The 18,207-nt window shown below is 55.4% G+C and overlaps 1 protein-coding gene across 1 annotated transcript in view; it reads right to left on the bottom strand.

Annotated features, from left to right (window-relative positions):
* Window positions 1-774: 774 nt before the first annotated feature.
* Efr3b (EFR3 homolog B) overlaps window positions 775-18,207 on the bottom strand; it is a 42,401-nt gene continuing 24,968 nt past the window's right edge. Inside the window, exons 9-22 of the mRNA XM_033763104.1 lie at window positions 17,962-18,207; window positions 16,480-16,591; window positions 16,161-16,212; window positions 14,358-14,530; window positions 13,843-13,918; window positions 13,326-13,487; window positions 12,476-12,607; window positions 11,110-11,177; window positions 10,567-10,694; window positions 9,830-9,921; window positions 7,224-7,272; window positions 5,907-6,013; window positions 5,073-5,122; window positions 775-4,740 (exon numbers count right to left, since the gene is read on the bottom strand). The exon at window positions 17,962-18,207 is cut by the window's right edge and continues 25 nt beyond it. Of these exons, the coding sequence (XP_033618995.1) occupies window positions 4,635-4,740; window positions 5,073-5,122; window positions 5,907-6,013; window positions 7,224-7,272; window positions 9,830-9,921; window positions 10,567-10,694; window positions 11,110-11,177; window positions 12,476-12,607; window positions 13,326-13,487; window positions 13,843-13,918; window positions 14,358-14,530; window positions 16,161-16,212; window positions 16,480-16,591; window positions 17,962-18,207 (1,553 nt within the window). The 3' untranslated portion in view covers window positions 775-4,634. The remainder of the gene's footprint in view (window positions 4,741-5,072; window positions 5,123-5,906; window positions 6,014-7,223; window positions 7,273-9,829; window positions 9,922-10,566; window positions 10,695-11,109; window positions 11,178-12,475; window positions 12,608-13,325; window positions 13,488-13,842; window positions 13,919-14,357; window positions 14,531-16,160; window positions 16,213-16,479; window positions 16,592-17,961) is intronic.

Below are 18,207 nucleotides of genomic sequence, written 5' to 3'. Positions count from 1 at the left end.
ATTCCAAACTACGAGGCATGGCATGTAGGACCTTGGCAACCAGGCTCACCCTCCTCATCAAGCCTGTTTCCCAGACGAAGGCTGTGCTTCAAGCCTAGCCTGCTTGTTCCTCTCCCATTTTTCTTTGTTGGCTGAAACTCTCCACCCCTGCCATTCTCAATGTCTGTTTTCAACATTAATCCAGGGCTCAATTCCACCTCTCCTGGGCAGGTCGTGATCTCTCCCAGCTGCCCCTGCCCATTTCAAGGTTTCTGCAGCCAGCACCTCCACATTGGACGGCGTGCTGTTGGGCTCAGATGACAAGTCACTTGCTGCGCGCTTGTCTTGTTCTCCTCTCAGGGATACTACAAGCTCTGCAGGACAGGAGCCAGGCGTTGTTTCTTTTTGTCTTGTTGCGGTGAGTTCACAATACTGGGGCCGCAGGTCTGCAGTCACACATTTAGTGTTCACAAGAGATTCCCAGACACCTACAGGTATAAACCCATGTGCCTATCATTTCTGTTAGACACACCAGCGAATGGTACACATTAAAGCCATCAGGGAAACATGAGCACAGTATACGGTGCTTAACCATACACCCTGTATTTTGAAGCTCTTCGAGTTCACGATGAAAGAAAATGAGGGACGCACGCTGGGAATTCCTGATGCGGAGGGAGTCCTTGGGTCATGGGAAATGAGCCAGAATGAGGAATGGCCTGGCCCACCCGATGACACCTCACGCTGGATCCTTTCCCACCTCTGTTTTGAGGCAGGTTGTCAGGGTCAGTGGGGTGGGATAAATGTCAGCAGTACACTGTTGGTATTTTCAGAGTCTGCTTTTACCTGGAAAAACGATGTAAAGATTTCAAATCGACAGCCATGTAGTGACAACATTAACATTTATTTGAAAAGGGCATCATGAAGACTCATTGGGAAATTGCGACTAATAGTTCTAAAGAATGATCTTGCTAAGAGTCCTTCCTATACTCCCCTTCTTCCCTAAAATAATTTGATGCAACAAGTTTAAAATACAGAAAACTGCCACAGGCACTAATTGTGCGCTCACATATAAATATGTCAGATGTTATACATGGGTGTTGCCAACTACGGACTACGTCACACACATGCACACTCACAGGCACACACACAGACTCAGCCAGGCCGTAAGGTCCAGTCGGACACAGACACATTACCATGTACGTGCTGCAGTACAGGCGGACCCACGCTCTGCACTTCCTATGCCAGAACCGAGTCAAGGAAAAGTGCAAGGGGAAGGCGGTGCGCTCTGGAGGCCCTGGGGTCTCCTGCAGCATGAAGACCTGGTCAGCTGGGTGGGGGTCCCAGGAGAGCTCAGAAACTGCCTTCTGGCCAGAACCCTTTCCCTGGCCCTGTGGCTCCTCACCACGTCCCAGCAGCCTGGCTCCAGGACAGAGCCCACCATGACCCTTCTCCTGCAGTCTTCGGACCTAGGTCTGATTTGGAGTAAAGCAGGTGTGGCCTGCCCTGCTAGGATGACCCTTATCTGCCTTTAAACACAACTCAGCCCCACAACCCTGGTCTTGCCCTTCTCTAAAGGCCCTTGAGCCAGCCGGCTGCCATTTTCTGGTTATGACGAAGAACCAGGAAAAACAGCCTCACTTCTCAACAGCACTTCTTGTAGCCTTTCGGGAGGCCTGGGGACAATTCAACCACAACTGAAATCCAACGTGACCAGCAGCACCCCCAGCCCAGAGGTTTGCTGTTTAAACCTAAAAGCTGTTCTGATGCCTACCCTGGCTGAAATGTGTCCTGCGGCCATCGAACAGCTAGGGCAAAGGCAGCACATACGTGACACGATGCCACACTTCGAGTACATGCATTGGTCCCAGGCCCCACCTTGTCCCGCTCGTCCATTTGTGTATGGGTAGTGGGGGAGGCTGGGCAGGAGGGTATCCAGGACTTTTCTGCATAGGCTCCACCCCTGGTGATGAGGCTGTTTAGGAGTCAAGAAACCACTTATCCTACTCATCAGAGAAGAAACTGGGAATGGGCCAGGCACTGAGACCCCAGGGCAAGGAAAGCAGGCAGCACCCCGGACTACATGGATGCACTTTTGTGTCCCAACCAAATTAACAGAACTTCCAAATCTCAAACACATTCGCACCTATTGAGTTCTATCAGCAGGCACCTGACCACCCTGCCCCTTGCCCACAAAGCCGGAGTCCCTGATAGCTTTTGGGGGTGGCCGGTCTCAGTGGGCTGGCTGGCTCCTCTTGGCTCAAGCTCACAGCAGAGACAGGCAGAAAAATGGGGCAGGGAGGCAGGGAGAAAAAAAGACAGGGCAGGCAGCAAGCTCCGCCCCCTAGGACCCACCCAACTCTGCCCGGTGACGGGGTTGCAGCCGTGACTGCATCCACCACTTCATTCTGTCCAAGGTGACTCATTAAACTTCCCGATTCTGAGGCATCAGAGTGCACTCCACATCAGCAGGCAACCTAGGATTCTACTGAGTAAATTTGAGCTGAAGTGCAGATAAGAACGGCTGCTAAGCGGCCCTGGTGTAGAGAAAGCTGCCTTGCTTAGACAGAGGGAGCTGCAGTCAGGTCTACACAGAAGCCTGCAGTTTCCTTTTCTCTCTTCTCAGGAGTGGGTGAGGGACAGAAATGTCTGAGCAAACTCCAGGTCTCTACTTCTGAAGCTGCCTTTAAAGACACTCAAGGAAATGACTGCCGAGTCCCAGAACCAGGGCCCACGGGCCGTGCTCAGGGTGGAGGAGGCGCCGGGAGGACCTTCACGCCACCGGGTACAGGGGAGACACACAGTTCCCTGTCTTAGCCAAGCGGGGAATAAGCAATGGGATGATCTGGTGAGGAAGGACATTTGTGGCCCAAGGTTTAGATTTTCTTTTAGTTTTTTCCAGACACTATTTGGGTTTAAGTTTGTTTAAAATTAAACTTAGTTTCTTAAATAATGAGACATTAGAGATAAATCTAAATTCATGCTTGTAGAACTGGGATGAGCATAAGTTACACAAAAGCCACAAAATACAGCTCCAAAGCCTTGGGGAGTGGGAGCGCCCCCCACCGGCCTGTGATGGTACAGGTCATGCAGAAGCCACTGCGTACAGCACTGGGGCAGTGACCCTGGGAAGGGCGTCTGAAGGTGGAGACGACAAGGCTAAGGGCAAGAAGGTGCAGAGCAGCGTGTGAGGGGCTCTCCGGTTTGGGGAGAGGCACCCGTCTGCCCCGATGAGAGCCTGTCACTGTGAGGGCTGGGATCTGAGGCCACCCTCAGCAGAAACCCCCTCCTCCTGACCTTGTCATACTGCCTAAAACTGTACCCTAAAAAGGGGTTCCTCTCGGTCAAGAAATCTACTCTTCCTTCCCCCTTTTAAAAGTAACTATTCCAGAAGGGAATATTTGACCATTCATACCTCAGTGTGAGTTATGTGAGCTCAGGGAAGTTACAGAAAGTCTGGAAGGAAAAGGAAGGACCACTCTGGGCCGCAGGGGCTGCTTCCAGAGACACCTGGGACACCCAGAGGCACCAGAGGAGGGTCAGACAGGGCACCATAGGGAGAGCAGCAGCCTTTTCACACCCTGGCTGGCTCTGGGTTTGCTGCACTCAGGAAAAACAGAAGCCCAGAACCCAGAGGGGTCTCCACGGCCTCTTCCCAGGCTACAAGCGAGGCCAGGTGGGACTGATGCCCCACTTTTCCAGAGTATGAAGAAATCACTTGAACAGTAGGGGCTGGCTCCCCCTTTCCTTGATGACACACCCTTGTCCCCACTCCTCCCTGGCCTTGCTTCCCTAGCCCAGCCAGGAGTGTCTTTCTGGGAGACTCTGTGTACAGGCCTCGGGTGCTGCTCTTATGAATCATCTAAAACTAGTCCAGGGGTGGTGGACCTACAGCACGGGTGCCACAGCTGGCTGATTGCTACCGCTGAAAGCTCTAAAAGGTTCGCCATCCCTGAACTGGACAATCTTCTTCCGCCTTCCCTCATCCCAGAGGCTGTGTGGAAACTCCTTAGGGTCCTTGGAAGAAAGACAACACAGAGAGAGAATCCAACTAACTCAGAGAAACATTCAGAAGACAGAGAACCACCCGCAAGTCCCCTCGGAATGAAGGAGGCCAGAGGTTCTACAGAGGGATGCAGCTTGCGCTCCCCCTCCACTCCCTGCTCCAGTTACAAGGGGCTCAATGCTGAGTAACAGCAGAAAAACAGTGGACAACTGAGGAACATCAAGAGTGGGGAGGCAGGGGCCGCTCGGGAGGAGAGTGGCGCTGTCTCCAGCTCCCACCGCTCCTCCTTTCCAAGGGGTGCTTTCCTTGGTTCCTCCTCAGACCAATGGAGTCTGCAGCTGGCTGTCTCCTCTGGGGACACCGGATGTGGCCCAAGGGGAAGCCCTTCATCCAGCAGTGGAGTTCCCCCTTCTCTCTTGAGACAACCCCACGATTCCCTGCCCCTGGCTGACACAAAAGAGAAGACGAAGGGCACGGATGAGACGCTCTCGGCCCCCAAGGGGCGGGTCGTTGGGTCCTCCTCCGAGAGGGCAGGCAGAGGTGGGAGGGGTGAAGTCAGAGATCCCAGCCAGATTTTCAGGGGCAGGGAAGGGCGTGAGGGTCAGCCCTTCCTTCAGACCTTGTCCCTGTGAGCAGCTTCAGCCCCGGGAGCTCAGTACACACACAGATCGGGAAACTTCATCTCGTAGACGGGTATGGAGTGGTTCTGCGGTTGGCCATAGGCTGCGGTGATGGTCCCCGAAGGGCTGGGCGGGGGCCTGGGAAAGGGAGGAGAAACTGTAAGGCTTGAATTCTGGGGTCCTGGCCCCGAGCAACTACACAGCAGCCAATCTGGGTTTCTCTTTGCCTGGCGCCGGGGACCTGGTTACCCCTCAGGCTCCTAGATTTTTAAGTTGCTCCAAGGATCTACAGCTCAGCCTAAATTCTCTGCAGGCTGTACCAGGAAATGAAGCACCAGCCAGACCCCGGCTCTTTCCAGGCCTCACTGAGCCAGCTTTCCCCCCTCTTCATTTTCATTATCTAGGGGAGCTGGTTGCTGATCCCAGCCCTGGTGAGCAGCAGGGGTGCCCTGCCCGGGGCTACTGCTTACCGGATGGTGATTTCAAAGATCTGGTTGAGTCTGCTCTGCAGCAGTGATGCCTAGACACAAACAGAGGGGCCGTGAGTCGGGGCTTCTGGGACCCCACAGGCGGATGCAGCCTACCCACCCAGGGGACACCGGTGGTGCCAGGCAGTGGCAGCCACGGAAAGGGGCCGGGTGGAGCTGTTCCCAGCACTAGTCTGTGGGCCCTCACTGAGGATTCAGGCCAGGGACTGCCATCTGTTAAAGGCTGGTGGGGACAGGACAGAGGCCCAGGGAAACCAGGCGAGACACTGGCAAGCAATTCTGGAGTTCAAGGCTTCTGCCCCTCAATTTGGCCGTGGACTCAGGGGACTGAGCTAGTGCTGGCCCTGTCCCAACTCTCAGGTGTCCAGGGAGCAGCCCTCAACCATGCGGAGTTGGGGAGAAGTTAGGCTAAGGGAGGCTGGGAAAGTCCATTTTCTACATGCGTATAAAATGTGTGACTATGTAAGCACACAAAATAAAACTGTGTGGATTTTTATTGACAGCAAATGTTACTTGAAGACCTGGAATGCTGTGGTCACTCCTTCCCCCGCTGTGCTGCAAAGCGGGGATGTAAGGCACCAACCTCACGGAGTCAAGAGAGCAAAGTGAGCTGAGGAATGGACAGCACCCGTTTCCACGCTTGCTAGTGTGATTATACAGAGTTTGACTGAACTGTCTGGAACGGGGCACTGTAGGGTGCTGGACAACACAGAGGTCCCTGTCCTGGACGCCGAGCCCTGATTTCTAGAGGACAAGGAGCCAGAAAGGTCTTCTGGGCCCAGGTCTGCCAGGCCTGGCCTGCACTGCTCCACTTACCCGGGCCCCGCAGTGGGCGGCGATCTCCTCGAAGGGCGCCTTCTGGAACTTCTCCACCACCTGCCGCCGCCGCTCACGCTCCTGCTCCTCCACCGCCACACTGTCCACTGTGCAGGGACACACGGCTGGGTGAGCCCTCGGTCCTCCCCGCTGCTGAGGACGGGGCAGGGCTCAAGGAGGGAGAAGGCGGGTGACCTCTGCCAAGGGGCGAGGGGCAGTGGCGTGGGGGGTATGGTACAATCACTGGGCCCCAGAGAGGCGGGACAGCTTCCCAGCCCCTCTGAGGCTCAGCCCGGTCCTAGTACTGAGTTTAGTAGCGTTGCCGCTAGGACTTGTCAGCAGAAAGTCCTGGAGCAGTCGTTAATTTCAGTATTGTGGGTAATTCGAAAAGGGACATCAACAGATGACCAGGAAACCCCACAGAGCCGCTATTGCAGAACAGGCTGAGGCCACTTAGCTTAGGGCTTTACTCAGGCCACTTGGTATCCAAAATGAGACAGCACCCCCCAAAAAAGTGTATGGGGTCAAATATGTTTACCGTGTTCAATTTAAGAAGATAAGCAAGCTAGGCATGGTGGTACACGACTGTACTCTCAGCACCCTGGGAGGCCCTAGGTTCAATCTCCAGTACCAAAAACAACCAAAAAAGGGCAAGCAATGGGTACAATCAGAAAGTGTACCACTCACACTAAAAGGCTAACCTGGGTGTGATGGCACACACCTGTAATCCCAGCACTTGGGAGGCTGAGGCAGGAGGATCGCTGTGAGTTTGAGGCCAGACTGGGCTACACAGTGAGTTCCAGATCAGTCTCAACTACATAGTGAGACCCTGTCTCAAAAAACAAACAAAAAAACCAAAAAAGCAAACACCAAAAAAACCCCAAACAAAACCAAAAATGACATTTAAAGGCTTAAATCTGTCAGAAAAATTTTCTTAATGTGATTGTTTCATTGTGATTGCCCAGATAAGTGAGCTAACATGTATTTTAAAGTCTACTGCCTTTATTAAATAAATGCCGATACAATTCGCTCTCAGTATCTTTCATGGGTCCACTTGTTTGTATCACACGCCACCAAAACAGTGTCAAATATTTACACAAAATTCTGCTTCATTGGCCATCCAGCCTGGGCCTTGGCAGCTGCCCTTAATACAGAAAAGAGGGCCACCTGGTTCATGGACACCGGGGACACCGGCGGTGCCTTTGGGATGGTGGCCTTCAGCTGCAGCTTTGGTGACCATGTGGACTCTTCAGGAAGCCAAGTCCCTGGTGAGTCACACGGGAAAGGGTGGCAGATGGGAGTGGCAGAGGTACTCACCGATGGCCTTCTTCAGCGTCTCGTAGGTGATCTCCTCAGCCGGCACGCGCTGCAGAGGGGACAGACGTGCTCAGAGGAGAGGCAGCCCGTACTTCCCGAAGATGTCCTAATGGGCCTCCCACAGCCCCAGAGCAGCACGGGTGCAGCCAGCCAGGGCCGGGAAGGCGAGCTGACTCCTCAGTGTGGACTCAGAAGGGAGCCCGAGCCTCACCGAAGAGAACTGGTTGCCCTGTCCCCTACCCAAGCCTGCTCCATGCCCGTGGGAGGAGAATGCCACATAATCTTTAAAAGCTTGTCAGAGATCATCCACAAAAACTACTGCAAGCAAGAGGAGGCAGATGGCAAATATGATGTCAACTCTGAGAACTGCATAAAAACTTTTTTGTTTTGTTTTGGTTTTTTGATACAGGGTCTCACTATGTAGTCTCACTAACGCAAAGTTCAGGCAGGGACACAGCTCAGGCTGGCGGCTCCCTTGGGAACAGTGGTCCATGGCAGGGCCTTGGAGCAAGGGACCAAGGAGTGGCAGGACCTGGTGGAAACCCCAAAATCTGTCTTAGAGGAACTGTGGTGCTGAGCTCTACTCTGCTTTGAGGATTCCCCCTCTGTGCAGTCAGCCATCCATGCATGGGCAGCACTGCCCAACACCAGACACTGGTGTGCGAGGCCCTCGGGAGCTGCATGGTGTGAGTCACTGGACAAGAGCAGGAGGGAGAAGCAGAGAAGGAAACAGAAGCCGAGCTGGGCTGGAGGACGCAGCTCACTGTGCGAAGGAACAAGGGGCTCCCACACGGCCTGCACCAGCAGACGTGCGGACAAGGACGAGGTCAGCAGGGGAGCCTGGGCGCGGCCCCTCCAGAGAAGGCGCAGCTATAAAATAACATCGTAGGGCCAGGACAGGCCGTAACCGGCTCTGAACCCCAGGACTGGATCTAACCAAACCGGCACCGATTCACCACCCACAGGGATGGGCATGGGAGCCACCAGAGATTCTGGAACAGGACACGTGGGCTGAAGGAGGGAAGCGGTGCAGTGTGACAGGAGGGGAGGAGGGGACAGAGGTCCCCACCCTGCAGCAGCTGCCTGCTAAAGAAGGCAGGAGCTGACACGGTGCTCCAGGAGGCTGCTAGTGGGGAGGGGCCCTGCCTGTAGCCAGGTAAGCATTTCTCCTCTCTTTGAGCCTCACTAACTCATCAGTTCCAAGGGTCTCTCTCCTCTCAGGCCACAAGAATCACCTCTGCAGGCGAGACAGCAGCCAGCTCCCCCGAGGCCTGATGCAATAGAGCTCCCTAGTCCCTGACAGTGGGCGCTCTCTGGAGGCCCTCGGCTCCACCTCCTCACCTCGCACATCCAGTTAGCCCAGCCAGAGCTTCCTGCCATCCAGGAAGGGGCCAGAGGGGCTCTGGGCCCCCGATTCGCGAAGTGGTCAAGGGCACGGCTGGAACGAGGCCCGATCCCGACTCCCAAAGATTTCTCTGTCCTCCAGGCACATCTGGGGAAAGGCTTGGTGGCAGAGCTGTACTCTGGGGTGCACCAGCCCTAACGAGTGTAAGAACTTGGGGATGCCAAGGTCTGTGGGCCCAAGGCCTCTGCAAGCCTCGCTGCCCCAGCACCCTCAGAGGAGCGTCCCCCACTACTCTGTCAGTCCCCTTACTACAACAGTAACCATAAAGAAAAGCTGTGATCAGCACCTCACGACTGCTTCTCCCTCCTGTCTGCACCCCCTTTCTCTCTCATTTAGGGCAGTAACCATGGTATTTCCACTGCGATTTCTTAGATTTCTGGGTACATTCGCTTTATCTGCTAAGGTAGAGAAATGAATGGCAGATATCACATGTTAATTTGCATAGAAATTAGATATTCATGGACTGCAAGAAAGGATGGAAGGAAGGGGGATCTTTAAGGCACAGCTGTACCTTTCTCTTGAAAAAGTCTTGGTTGTCAGGGGTTGGCAGGAGGAAAGGATGAACGGGTGGGGATGGGATTTTCCAGACAGTGAAAATACTCTGCATGACACTGTAGTGGTGGGCACACGTCCAAATCCATAGCATGTACAGCAGCGAGCACGGACCCCAATATGAATGGTGGCCTTTAGGGGACAATAATGTGTCCGTGTAGGTTCGGTGACTAGAGCCCACGGACTCCTCTGCATACTGATCATGGGGGAGGCTGGTGATTGTGGAGGAGGCTGGCGAGGTACAGGAAATCTCTGCATCCTCCTTTCAATCTCTCCGGGAACTTAGACCTACTTTAAAGAAATTAAGCCTTTATTTTAAAAAACTTGTTATATCTGGAAGAAACACTATAAACACTACTCTCACCCTCAGTCTCTCCTGCTAAGCCTCCTGACTTCCAACAGGGTAGACATGGCCCCCACCGTGCGCAGGGGATGGGCACCAGCAAGCTTTTCCAGAGTAACTTTTCTGATGCACTCACGGGAGGAGGCAAGATGGGATAGTGGCTGAGACATATCTGACGAGAGCCGCAGGAAAGCATTTTACGTGAGAAACTAACTTCTGCACAGCACTCGGCACACTGTGCTGTTAAGAGGGCCTGGGGCGTTACGCTTCCAGAAACTTCACCAGGAGAGCAACAAGGACATTTACCTCTTCCTTCTCTGGGCTGTTCCTGGATTCCACCTCTACCTGCAGGGAAATGGTCTCTCCAATGCTCTTTCTCTTGGATAAACGATCCTCATCTGGAAAACAAGAGCCCAGAAACTGAAGTCCCAGCCCTTGGGGAGCCAGGGTTAGGCCCTGGTCCAGTTCCCCTCAGCCTCTGCTTGCTCCAGTCCTCCCTGGCTTGATATACAAAGGGCTCCTGGAACAGAAAGCTTCCAATGGTCGGGGCCTTCTCTGCCCCAGTTGTGGTCGGTTTTTGCAATCACTCGTGAACACTAAGAAGCTGCTTATGACCAGAAAGCATATTTCAACTTACATAGTCTCCGCCAACGGCACCAGCAGCCACTGTTGCATGGCGTTTACCAAGTGCATTTGCCTTCATTATTTCACAGACCCCTCACTCCAACCCTCTGAAGCAAGTGCTCCACAGTTGAGGAAATAGAAATTCAGGGTGTGTGGGGGCTTGTATAAGACTTTTTAGGCAGTAAGCTGCAATGAGGTCTTGAACTGGGTTGCTGGTTTGCAGCCTGCGCATGCTCTCTTCAGCACAGGGGAGCTGGGGAATCCATGTTGCACCATGGCTTCCAAGTGTCTTTTGATGCCCGTGCAACACCTCAGATGCTGTAGTAGGCGATCACAGAGACTGTGAGCGTCCTACACCTAGGCCCTTCCCGGCCGCGAAAAGACAGAGGCAGGCTTGGAGCCCCTGCACAGAGCCGCACCTGTCAGCTGAGGGATGTAGGGCAGGCAGAGCCTGTCTGAATTGTAGCCACTGCCCCCCAGGACTTCGCTGATCTTGCTCTGGCGGAAGAGGAACTCAATCACCACTCCGTCGAGATTTTGGGACAGCCTGGACAACACAGGAGAGGAGGCGAGGTAGAGTCACAAGAGATGGGAACGATTCCCTGACAGCTTTCCTTAGTGAAAGTAACATATTCCTTATGCAAAATGACAAAGAAAAAAAAGAAGGGAAAGCGAAATCACCCCTGGCTCCATTTCCAGAGATGATCACTGGTTACGTTTGTGCTGAGTCCCCTGCCCAGCACCCTTCCGCGGTCTGTTTTATTACCAGCTACATAGAGAATGTCTCAATGAAATGCCGGCGGGCTCCAGGGCGCCATCTCTGCAGCTCCACAGCCAGCCGGCTGGGCGCCCTCGCTCGCGCATGAGCCACGGCACCTCCACGTCCCCCCAGGTCCTCTCCGCCCAGCCAGCAGAGGACGGGGCCCCACCTCCTCCACAGCAGCCGTGTCCAGATGTCTCACCTGGGCCTCTCCACAAACACGTCCTCGGGGAGCATGTACGGAGCCTCCTTCTTCCTGGTCTCTATCACCTTCAGTTTGGGAGGAATCCAATGGTGAGAGCTGCGCCCGGAGGACCCGGGGAGCTCACAGGGACAGGGACAGGGACAGACACTGCGGCTGCCCAGTCCCGCGCTTCCTCCCCCACGGGCTCCTTGGAGAGCACCACAGCCAGGCTTCCCCATGAGAAACCCAGGTCCCCAGCGAGACTGAGCGCAAGCTATCACCATAACGACCGACGCACATGCGCCGAGGCTGCTTTGCTCTAGGGGACGGCGGTGTCTTGCTCCTGTCCCCCATTCCTGTGCTTTCTACTTAAACAGAGAACTTAGGCTGTGCCACGTCCAAACTTGTGGGTTGTAAAAACATCCTGCTACACAGTGACCTTGGAGCCTTCCTTGGTACCCTTTGCAAATTTTTGGCAAGGAAGGTGAATGCCACTAAGGTGATGAGAAGTAGGGGACAGCGGGCACGCAGGTGTGAGTGGGTGAGGTGGCCCTGCCCAGCGCTCACCAGTCCCAACACTAGGGTCCATGACTTCTGATGGGGAGAGCGGTGCCCAGGCACAGCCCTTCCCGCCCTGCCTCGTCAGCCCAGGGGCTGACAGGGTCCACCTCCCTTGGTCGCTGGCATGGCCACACTGTCCCTCCCCACACCTCAGCCAGCCCAGGCAGGCCAGCTGGGACCTGCAGTTTCTTTCAACTTGGTATGGACAGTGCATTTAGGGTTAATCCTGGACATAATGCCATTCCGCTTATAAATACTTCAGCGTGTTTTAGAAGATCTTCTTACAACTGACATCTTCTTACACTGGACATTAGATATACTAAGGGATTTTTCTTTTTTTTTAGTGGTAGGAATTAAACCCAGGGCCTTCATACTGAGCTACATCCCCAGCTCTTTTTAACATTTTTATTTTGAGGCAGGGTCTCATTAGGCTGCTAACTTGTCTGAGATAGGTCTGTACCCGCAATCATCCTGTCTCAGCCTCCCAGACAGCAAGTGGATGTCTGTTATTCTACTCTCACTGCCTTCGAGGTAGGTGAGAACTTTTATGGCACACTCTTAGTAAGCAGCTTTGGTCCACACTCTGAGGGGTGTGTACCTCCCCATGTGGGGGCCGGAAGCAGGTCCAGGACACTCCTGGGCCAACCCCTCCCTGCTCTACTGTACCTGGCAGGGGAAACGCTGTGCATGTGACTTCCCCCTACCATCAGCTCTGATTTCAACCCTCTCTTCAACGCTGAAGACTTAAGCACAGCGCAGCTGGGGAGGGGAGGCTCCAGGAGCCCGCCCAGGGCCCAGCACTCAGGATCACGAGGACACTGACCTCGTGGATGTGCTGGCAGAAGGCGGGCACTGTGGTGAGCTGGCTGATGAGGTTCAGGTAGGCCGCGCCCAGGGCGTGGAGGGCACAGCGGTTATACACAGGTAGGTTCTCTTCATTGACCTGGGCCACGTCCTGTGGCAACACAGATGGAGCTTTTCAGTGACAAACTACACTGGAGTCCCCACCCTCTACCCACCCCTCCCCACATGTCTTTAGAGATGACTCATCTCTTCCCGGCTAACCCATAACTTCCCGGGAGACATGGTCTCCTTCATGAATGCCGAAGGAGATGAAGAACCCTGAACTGGGGGGTCTGAGATGCTGAACACAGAGGCCGTGCTCTCAACTGCATGGGGCAGTCACAGTGCAGCAACTGCTACTGCCCAAGGCCTCCGAAACCCCACTGCTGGGATGCGGGGTCCCTTACTACACGTCTGACACTTAGAGGCATGCCTAGGACCGGATGGCCTGCTAACTTGGGTTTCCATGTTAAACTACGAAAGCCGTGAGAGTCGTCGGGGACTGGGACACAAAGGAATCCCAAATTCTACCTCTTCGGGGTAAACAGAACTGAGAAAGTCACAGTGTAGGTCAGCCCTACAGAAGCAGCAGTCAAGCAGATGACCGTGTTACCTAGGTCTCCTTTACCTTGGGAATGAACCACAGCCAAGAACTAAGCAATTTCTGGGGCTCCCCGGGCAAGGCCGAGGGGATCTTCCTAGAGGAACTGTCAGCATTCCCAGGCTGCGGAGCAACGGCCGAACAGCGGCGACTCCACACTTTTACTAGGACTTGGCCAGAACAGGCCCTGTGTACAATCCTGGTCCCGCGCCCTGCCCCCAGGCCCCACCTGAACAGCCAGCACCAGGCGGATGAGGTCCACCACCACCTCCTCGTTGGCCAGCTCGATGCTGATGAGCACCAGCAGACCGTAGAGCGCCTCGTAGTGCTCCTGCACGTTGCTCTCCTCCTTGCAGCTCAGGTAGATGTGCCTGTACAGCTGCTGGGAGTGCTGCAGAACAGGGTGGCAGAGGACAAGCACAGTGGGTGGGTAGGAGCAGAAGTCGTTAGAGCAGACCCAGCGGAAGTGTGCCATTAGGCACAGATGGGCCCCGGACACATGGGCAAACCCAGCTGTAGGAGCGGCACGTAACCGTGGCCTTAGACTGGCTCAGCAGGGGTGGCCCAGGTAGTGAGGATCACTGTGGGCTTCAGGCCCGGGGTGGGGGTGAAGGGGCAGGGCGGGTACTGGTTCACAGATCACCCCCATTGCAGAGAAGGGCAGGCTTTGGGGCAGCGGTCAGCAGTGAGTTGGGGACAGGAAGGTTGGGCCTACAGGCCTGGCCTCTTGGGGGCTCCTTAGCTACCTTCTTCATGAAGACGGTGTCCTGTCGGGAGCACTTGTCCACTTTCAGCTTTAGGACCGCGATGTCACTGAGGGTGCTGGACAGGGACAGAGGGACCCCTCAGCCCTGGGTGAGCGTCTTGCGCTCGCTCACACAGTGTCACTGGGCTTTATCCCCCAAGGCATCAAAGCCTCCTGCACTCTCCTGGCCCTGGTTCTCAGCCCAGTCTCCATTTTCACCCACATTCTCAGGTTCCTGCTCTTTTCTCTTAAGCCTCAGTGCCCTCCAAATTCTCTCAGTCTCCAATGACAACACCACATTCCTTCTTCCCCCAAACCGGAACTCCCGTGAGCGCTTCCTTTTCACCTTGCAGACCTCCAGGCACACTTGTACCTCAGTCTCCTCCCCTTGCAGGATTCCAAGATCGATGTGGGGATCACCCTGAATATAAAACCTGCCCTCCCGCCGGGGTGTGAGGTGACTGTCCAGGAAGACAGGGAGTCTTTTCCTCATCACAGGTGAGAGCCCAAGTTCACCTGATGGTGGAGAACTTGTGGCGGTTGCCATGGCGATCGATGAAACTGATGAGAATCTCTAGGACAAAGAGACGGATTTCCGCATCCTCCATGAGAGCGGTGGAGAGCAGGCGGTCCAGGAAGTTGCTGGGCAGCGCTGACATCATGTTGCTGCACTGGAAACCTGTGGATACCTGCAGGGGCCCAGCAGAGGTGGGCCTAGGAAGGTGTCCTTCCTAGGTGCAGCCAGCAGGTGGAGAGACAGCCCGCAGAAGTGGCGTCTGAGCGCGTATCCATCCGCTCCCTCGCTCTCAGGCTCTGGATGCTACACAACTTTTCTGAACACTCCAGCATCCACCTAGACAAACTATTTGGGATGGCTCAGGACACAGATGGGAGGACAGGGACAGGACAGGGTGCAGGAACCCTGAATGCTAAAAGCAAGCAAGGGATGAGTAGCAGAGAGGAACAAGGGCCAGGGAGCTCCAGGACACAACGTTGCAGTGTCAGGGGACGACACCATGGGCGCAGTGCTTCAGCGAGAGTGTGGACGGACACGAGAGCCACAGAGTGGGAGACCCATCTGGTTAGGTGTCTCCCAGTACAGAGGCAACAAAAGTCAGTCCAAAGGCACGAACAGATAACACTGTCCAAGGTCCAGCCCAGCAGAGCACCGCAGTGACAGTGGTGTTCACTGAGGCGGGGAGCAAGTGAGCAAGCCCCAGCCTGCCACCTCCGTGAGGTGCCGGGCACACAGGAAGGCCACGTGGAGGACGGAGGCTGGAGCAAAGGGAAAAGATCCACGTGGGGATTGGGGTCTGTCCAGGCTGGTACGGCTGGAACAGGGTCAGGGCAGGCAGGAGATGGGGTCTGGGGAGGCAACGGCATGGGACCCTCCAACTTCCCAGCCCTGCTACAATCCACTCCAAGATAAGGGGCAGCACCAGGACAGCATCTCTAGAAAACTCCCCCGGGGCTGCCTTTAACAGCTGAAGAGATGGAGGGAGAGTGGCTAGATCAACGCGGCTGTGACACCAGGGCCAGGGCTGGACAGATAGTGCTGGAGGAGCACATCACAAAGCCCCACGCAAGGCTCCAGGAGCCTTGGCGGCTGTGGGAAACGGTGTTTGAGAATCCCAGACTGAGGCTTCAGGGAGGAAAGAGGCAGACGAGCTGTGTGAGGTTGCACACTTCTGTATCCCAGCCCTGAGGGAGGCTGAGGCAGGAGGGTTGCAAGTTTGGGTTCTGCTTGGGCAAGTTAGCAACTTTGCAAGATCCTGCCTCAAAATATAAACAAATAAGTCAGGTAGGAAGGGCTGGGGATGTAGTTCAGTGGCAGATAATCCCTGGATTTGACCCCAGTACTAAAAACACAGAGGGAAAGAAAACAAAAAAATGAGCCTTATGAACTGCTGTGTAGGGAAAAGATGGCAGCAGGAAGATGAGACAGGCACAGGGCCAAGATTTAAGTCGGGGAACGGAGGGAGACAGGACCTGGGAAGGGTGCTAGAAGGGAGATGGGTAGGAACCAGAAGATGCCATCTCAAGATACACACTGCCTAACTGATGGGGTTATTAGTAGCCAATAGGAAAACTGCAAAAATAAAAACAGGTATCTGCCCTGCTCTGGGTGGCCCCCAGTTTGCATAGCCAGCCTGGCTAGTGAGTAGCTGGAATTCAGCCCCTCACTCATCCTTCTGGCTGGGCACATTTGTGCAGTACGCGACTTGCACAACTGTACGTGATGGCCTTTTAGTCTCGTGGAAGGAGATGTGTCCTGCCATGTCCTGAGACAGAGCAGGAACGGGAATAGGGGAGGCTCACCTGAAGGAGGGATTTCAGCAGCATAATCTGGGTCAGCCGATTCCTGTTCTCCCTGTGGGCCAGAGACACACACACCAGGCTGTAGATGCGGGTGGAGACCCGCACTTGTCAGCCCAGCGCTCCCCATGAGGCTGATCTTGGGTACCCAGGATGGTGACTTCCAGACTAGGAAGCACGCCAGGGAATTAACGCTCCCCCTGAAGAGCGCTCTGAGGGTCCCACCAACCGCTGAAGAGGAACTGCGTTATAAAAGGAGGGAAGAGGGCAGAGCCTCCGCTTCAGAGCACAAGGCTCAGGAGGGGCCAGGGCAGCCGCTTACCCCGTCCTCCCAGCGTCCACGGCGTGGTGCAGGGTGGGCAGCGGCACCTTGCTCATGATGAAGAGGATCACCTCAGAGCGCTGGTAGGTGGGCAGCGTGCTGGCGAAGGAGCCTGCGGGGAGAGGCCGAGAGGGTCAGCTGGTGAGGCCCACGGCCGGGGGCTTGCTCTAGGTGCAGCGGGGCAGCTGAGGGAGCTGCGGGCACTGAAAGGAACAGGTGTGGGTGCCCCTGGAGGAAGGGCTCAGAGTCCTTTCTGTCCCTGGCCTGTTTACCCTTGAGGCACTGTGGTTTCGGCCTTGGCTCCCTCACCGGGGAAGGAAGTATGGAGAAGTTGGGCAGGACGGCACAGGGCGGGAGCCCCAGCCACTCCCTGGGGCAGGCCCTGCCTCTGTGGGCTCTGACCTCATTGTCCCACCCTGCTGCCTTCTAAATCAGAGGAAGCTCAGAGGGCCCGGGCAAGAAGCCTCTGAGGTGAGGGGCTCCTCACACACTTGTGGGGCGGCTTTGATGAAATCAGAGACCTCAAGATTAAGGGGCAAAGTAACTCCCGGGTCCCTGACCTGTCACTTGTCAAAATCACGTTTTGTGTTTTCTTCTGAGGCAGACAGAACAGTTTTTACTAAACCCTTGACTCTTCACTCGGACCTGAGATGCCCAACAGGTAACTAAAAGCAGAACAAGGCTTCACCTTAAAACTTCGGACACTTGTATTTCAAGACTCTAAAGTTATCAACAGAGCAGAGTTAACTGGGCCTCAGCTTCCCCAGCCTGATTCACTCCCCTTCAAGACGGAGAGCACCAAGGAAAGGGTGACATTTAGGATTCACAGTCACCCAGGTACTGGCCCCAAGTCCCAGACTGTTCATGGTGGAGAGGCCTCCAGCTTCCTGCTGCTGTCCTGAAGGGGAGTTACTGGTGTCCCGGGACATGCAGGGCCTCCCGCAAGAGGCCACCATGAAGACAGCCATCACCTCCCTGGGACAGACACTCCTTAAGCAAGGAGGGTTCCCTGGAGCTGCGACACCAGGACTGACTGACTGGCCGACCCCATTCCACTGCAGCACGGAAAAAAAAGGGCCTCCGTTCTGTGGTGCACAGGCCAGGCTGAAACCCTGCACCAGAGTGCGCCCCTCCAGCTACTGCTCAGACCGGAGGCCTCTCCCTTCTGTTTCTCAGCCTCCAGGAAAAGCTCTGGCCTGGAAATGCGTCCTGGCGCTTTAACTTTTCCTTTCTACTAAAGCAAGGACCCACACTGGGCAGGGACAGCTCTAGTTCTCCACATCCAGGTGCCCCTGTGCCCTCCTTCTCTTCCTCTCCCTCAGTCCCCGCAGCCGCTTGAGGAGGAACAGAGCTCAGGCTGAGAAACCTGTCCAGGCTGTTTTGTGTTTCACCCAGGGCCAGCCTGGGTCAGATTGCTCAGAGCGTACACCCCGTGTCCCCCGCGCCTCCCCACCCCGTCTCCCGGCCCCGCCCGGTCCCCACCGATGGTCTTGATGACAGCCTCCTGGAACATGCGCTCCTCCTGTTCCTTGATGATCTTGGTGCCCAGGCTCAGGGCCCCGTCGTAGCTCCCGGTCAGTGCGTAGTCGATGCTCAGCCGCAGCTGCCTCAGCAGCGTGTTGAACATCTCCAGCACCGTGGGCCCTGGGTGCAGCGAGCGGGGTGGCAGACCGCAATCAGGGCGGGAGGCGGCCTCTGCAGCGCACGGCCGTCCCGGGGTCCGCGCCT

The sequence above is a fragment of the Fukomys damarensis genome, unplaced genomic scaffold (assembly GCF_012274545.1).
Source record: "Fukomys damarensis isolate Sample0158 unplaced genomic scaffold, DMR_v1.0_HiC HiC_scaffold_2, whole genome shotgun sequence".
Lineage (NCBI taxonomy): Eukaryota > Metazoa > Chordata > Mammalia > Rodentia > Bathyergidae > Fukomys > Fukomys damarensis.
This window is presented reverse-complemented; position numbering and strand designations above follow the sequence as displayed.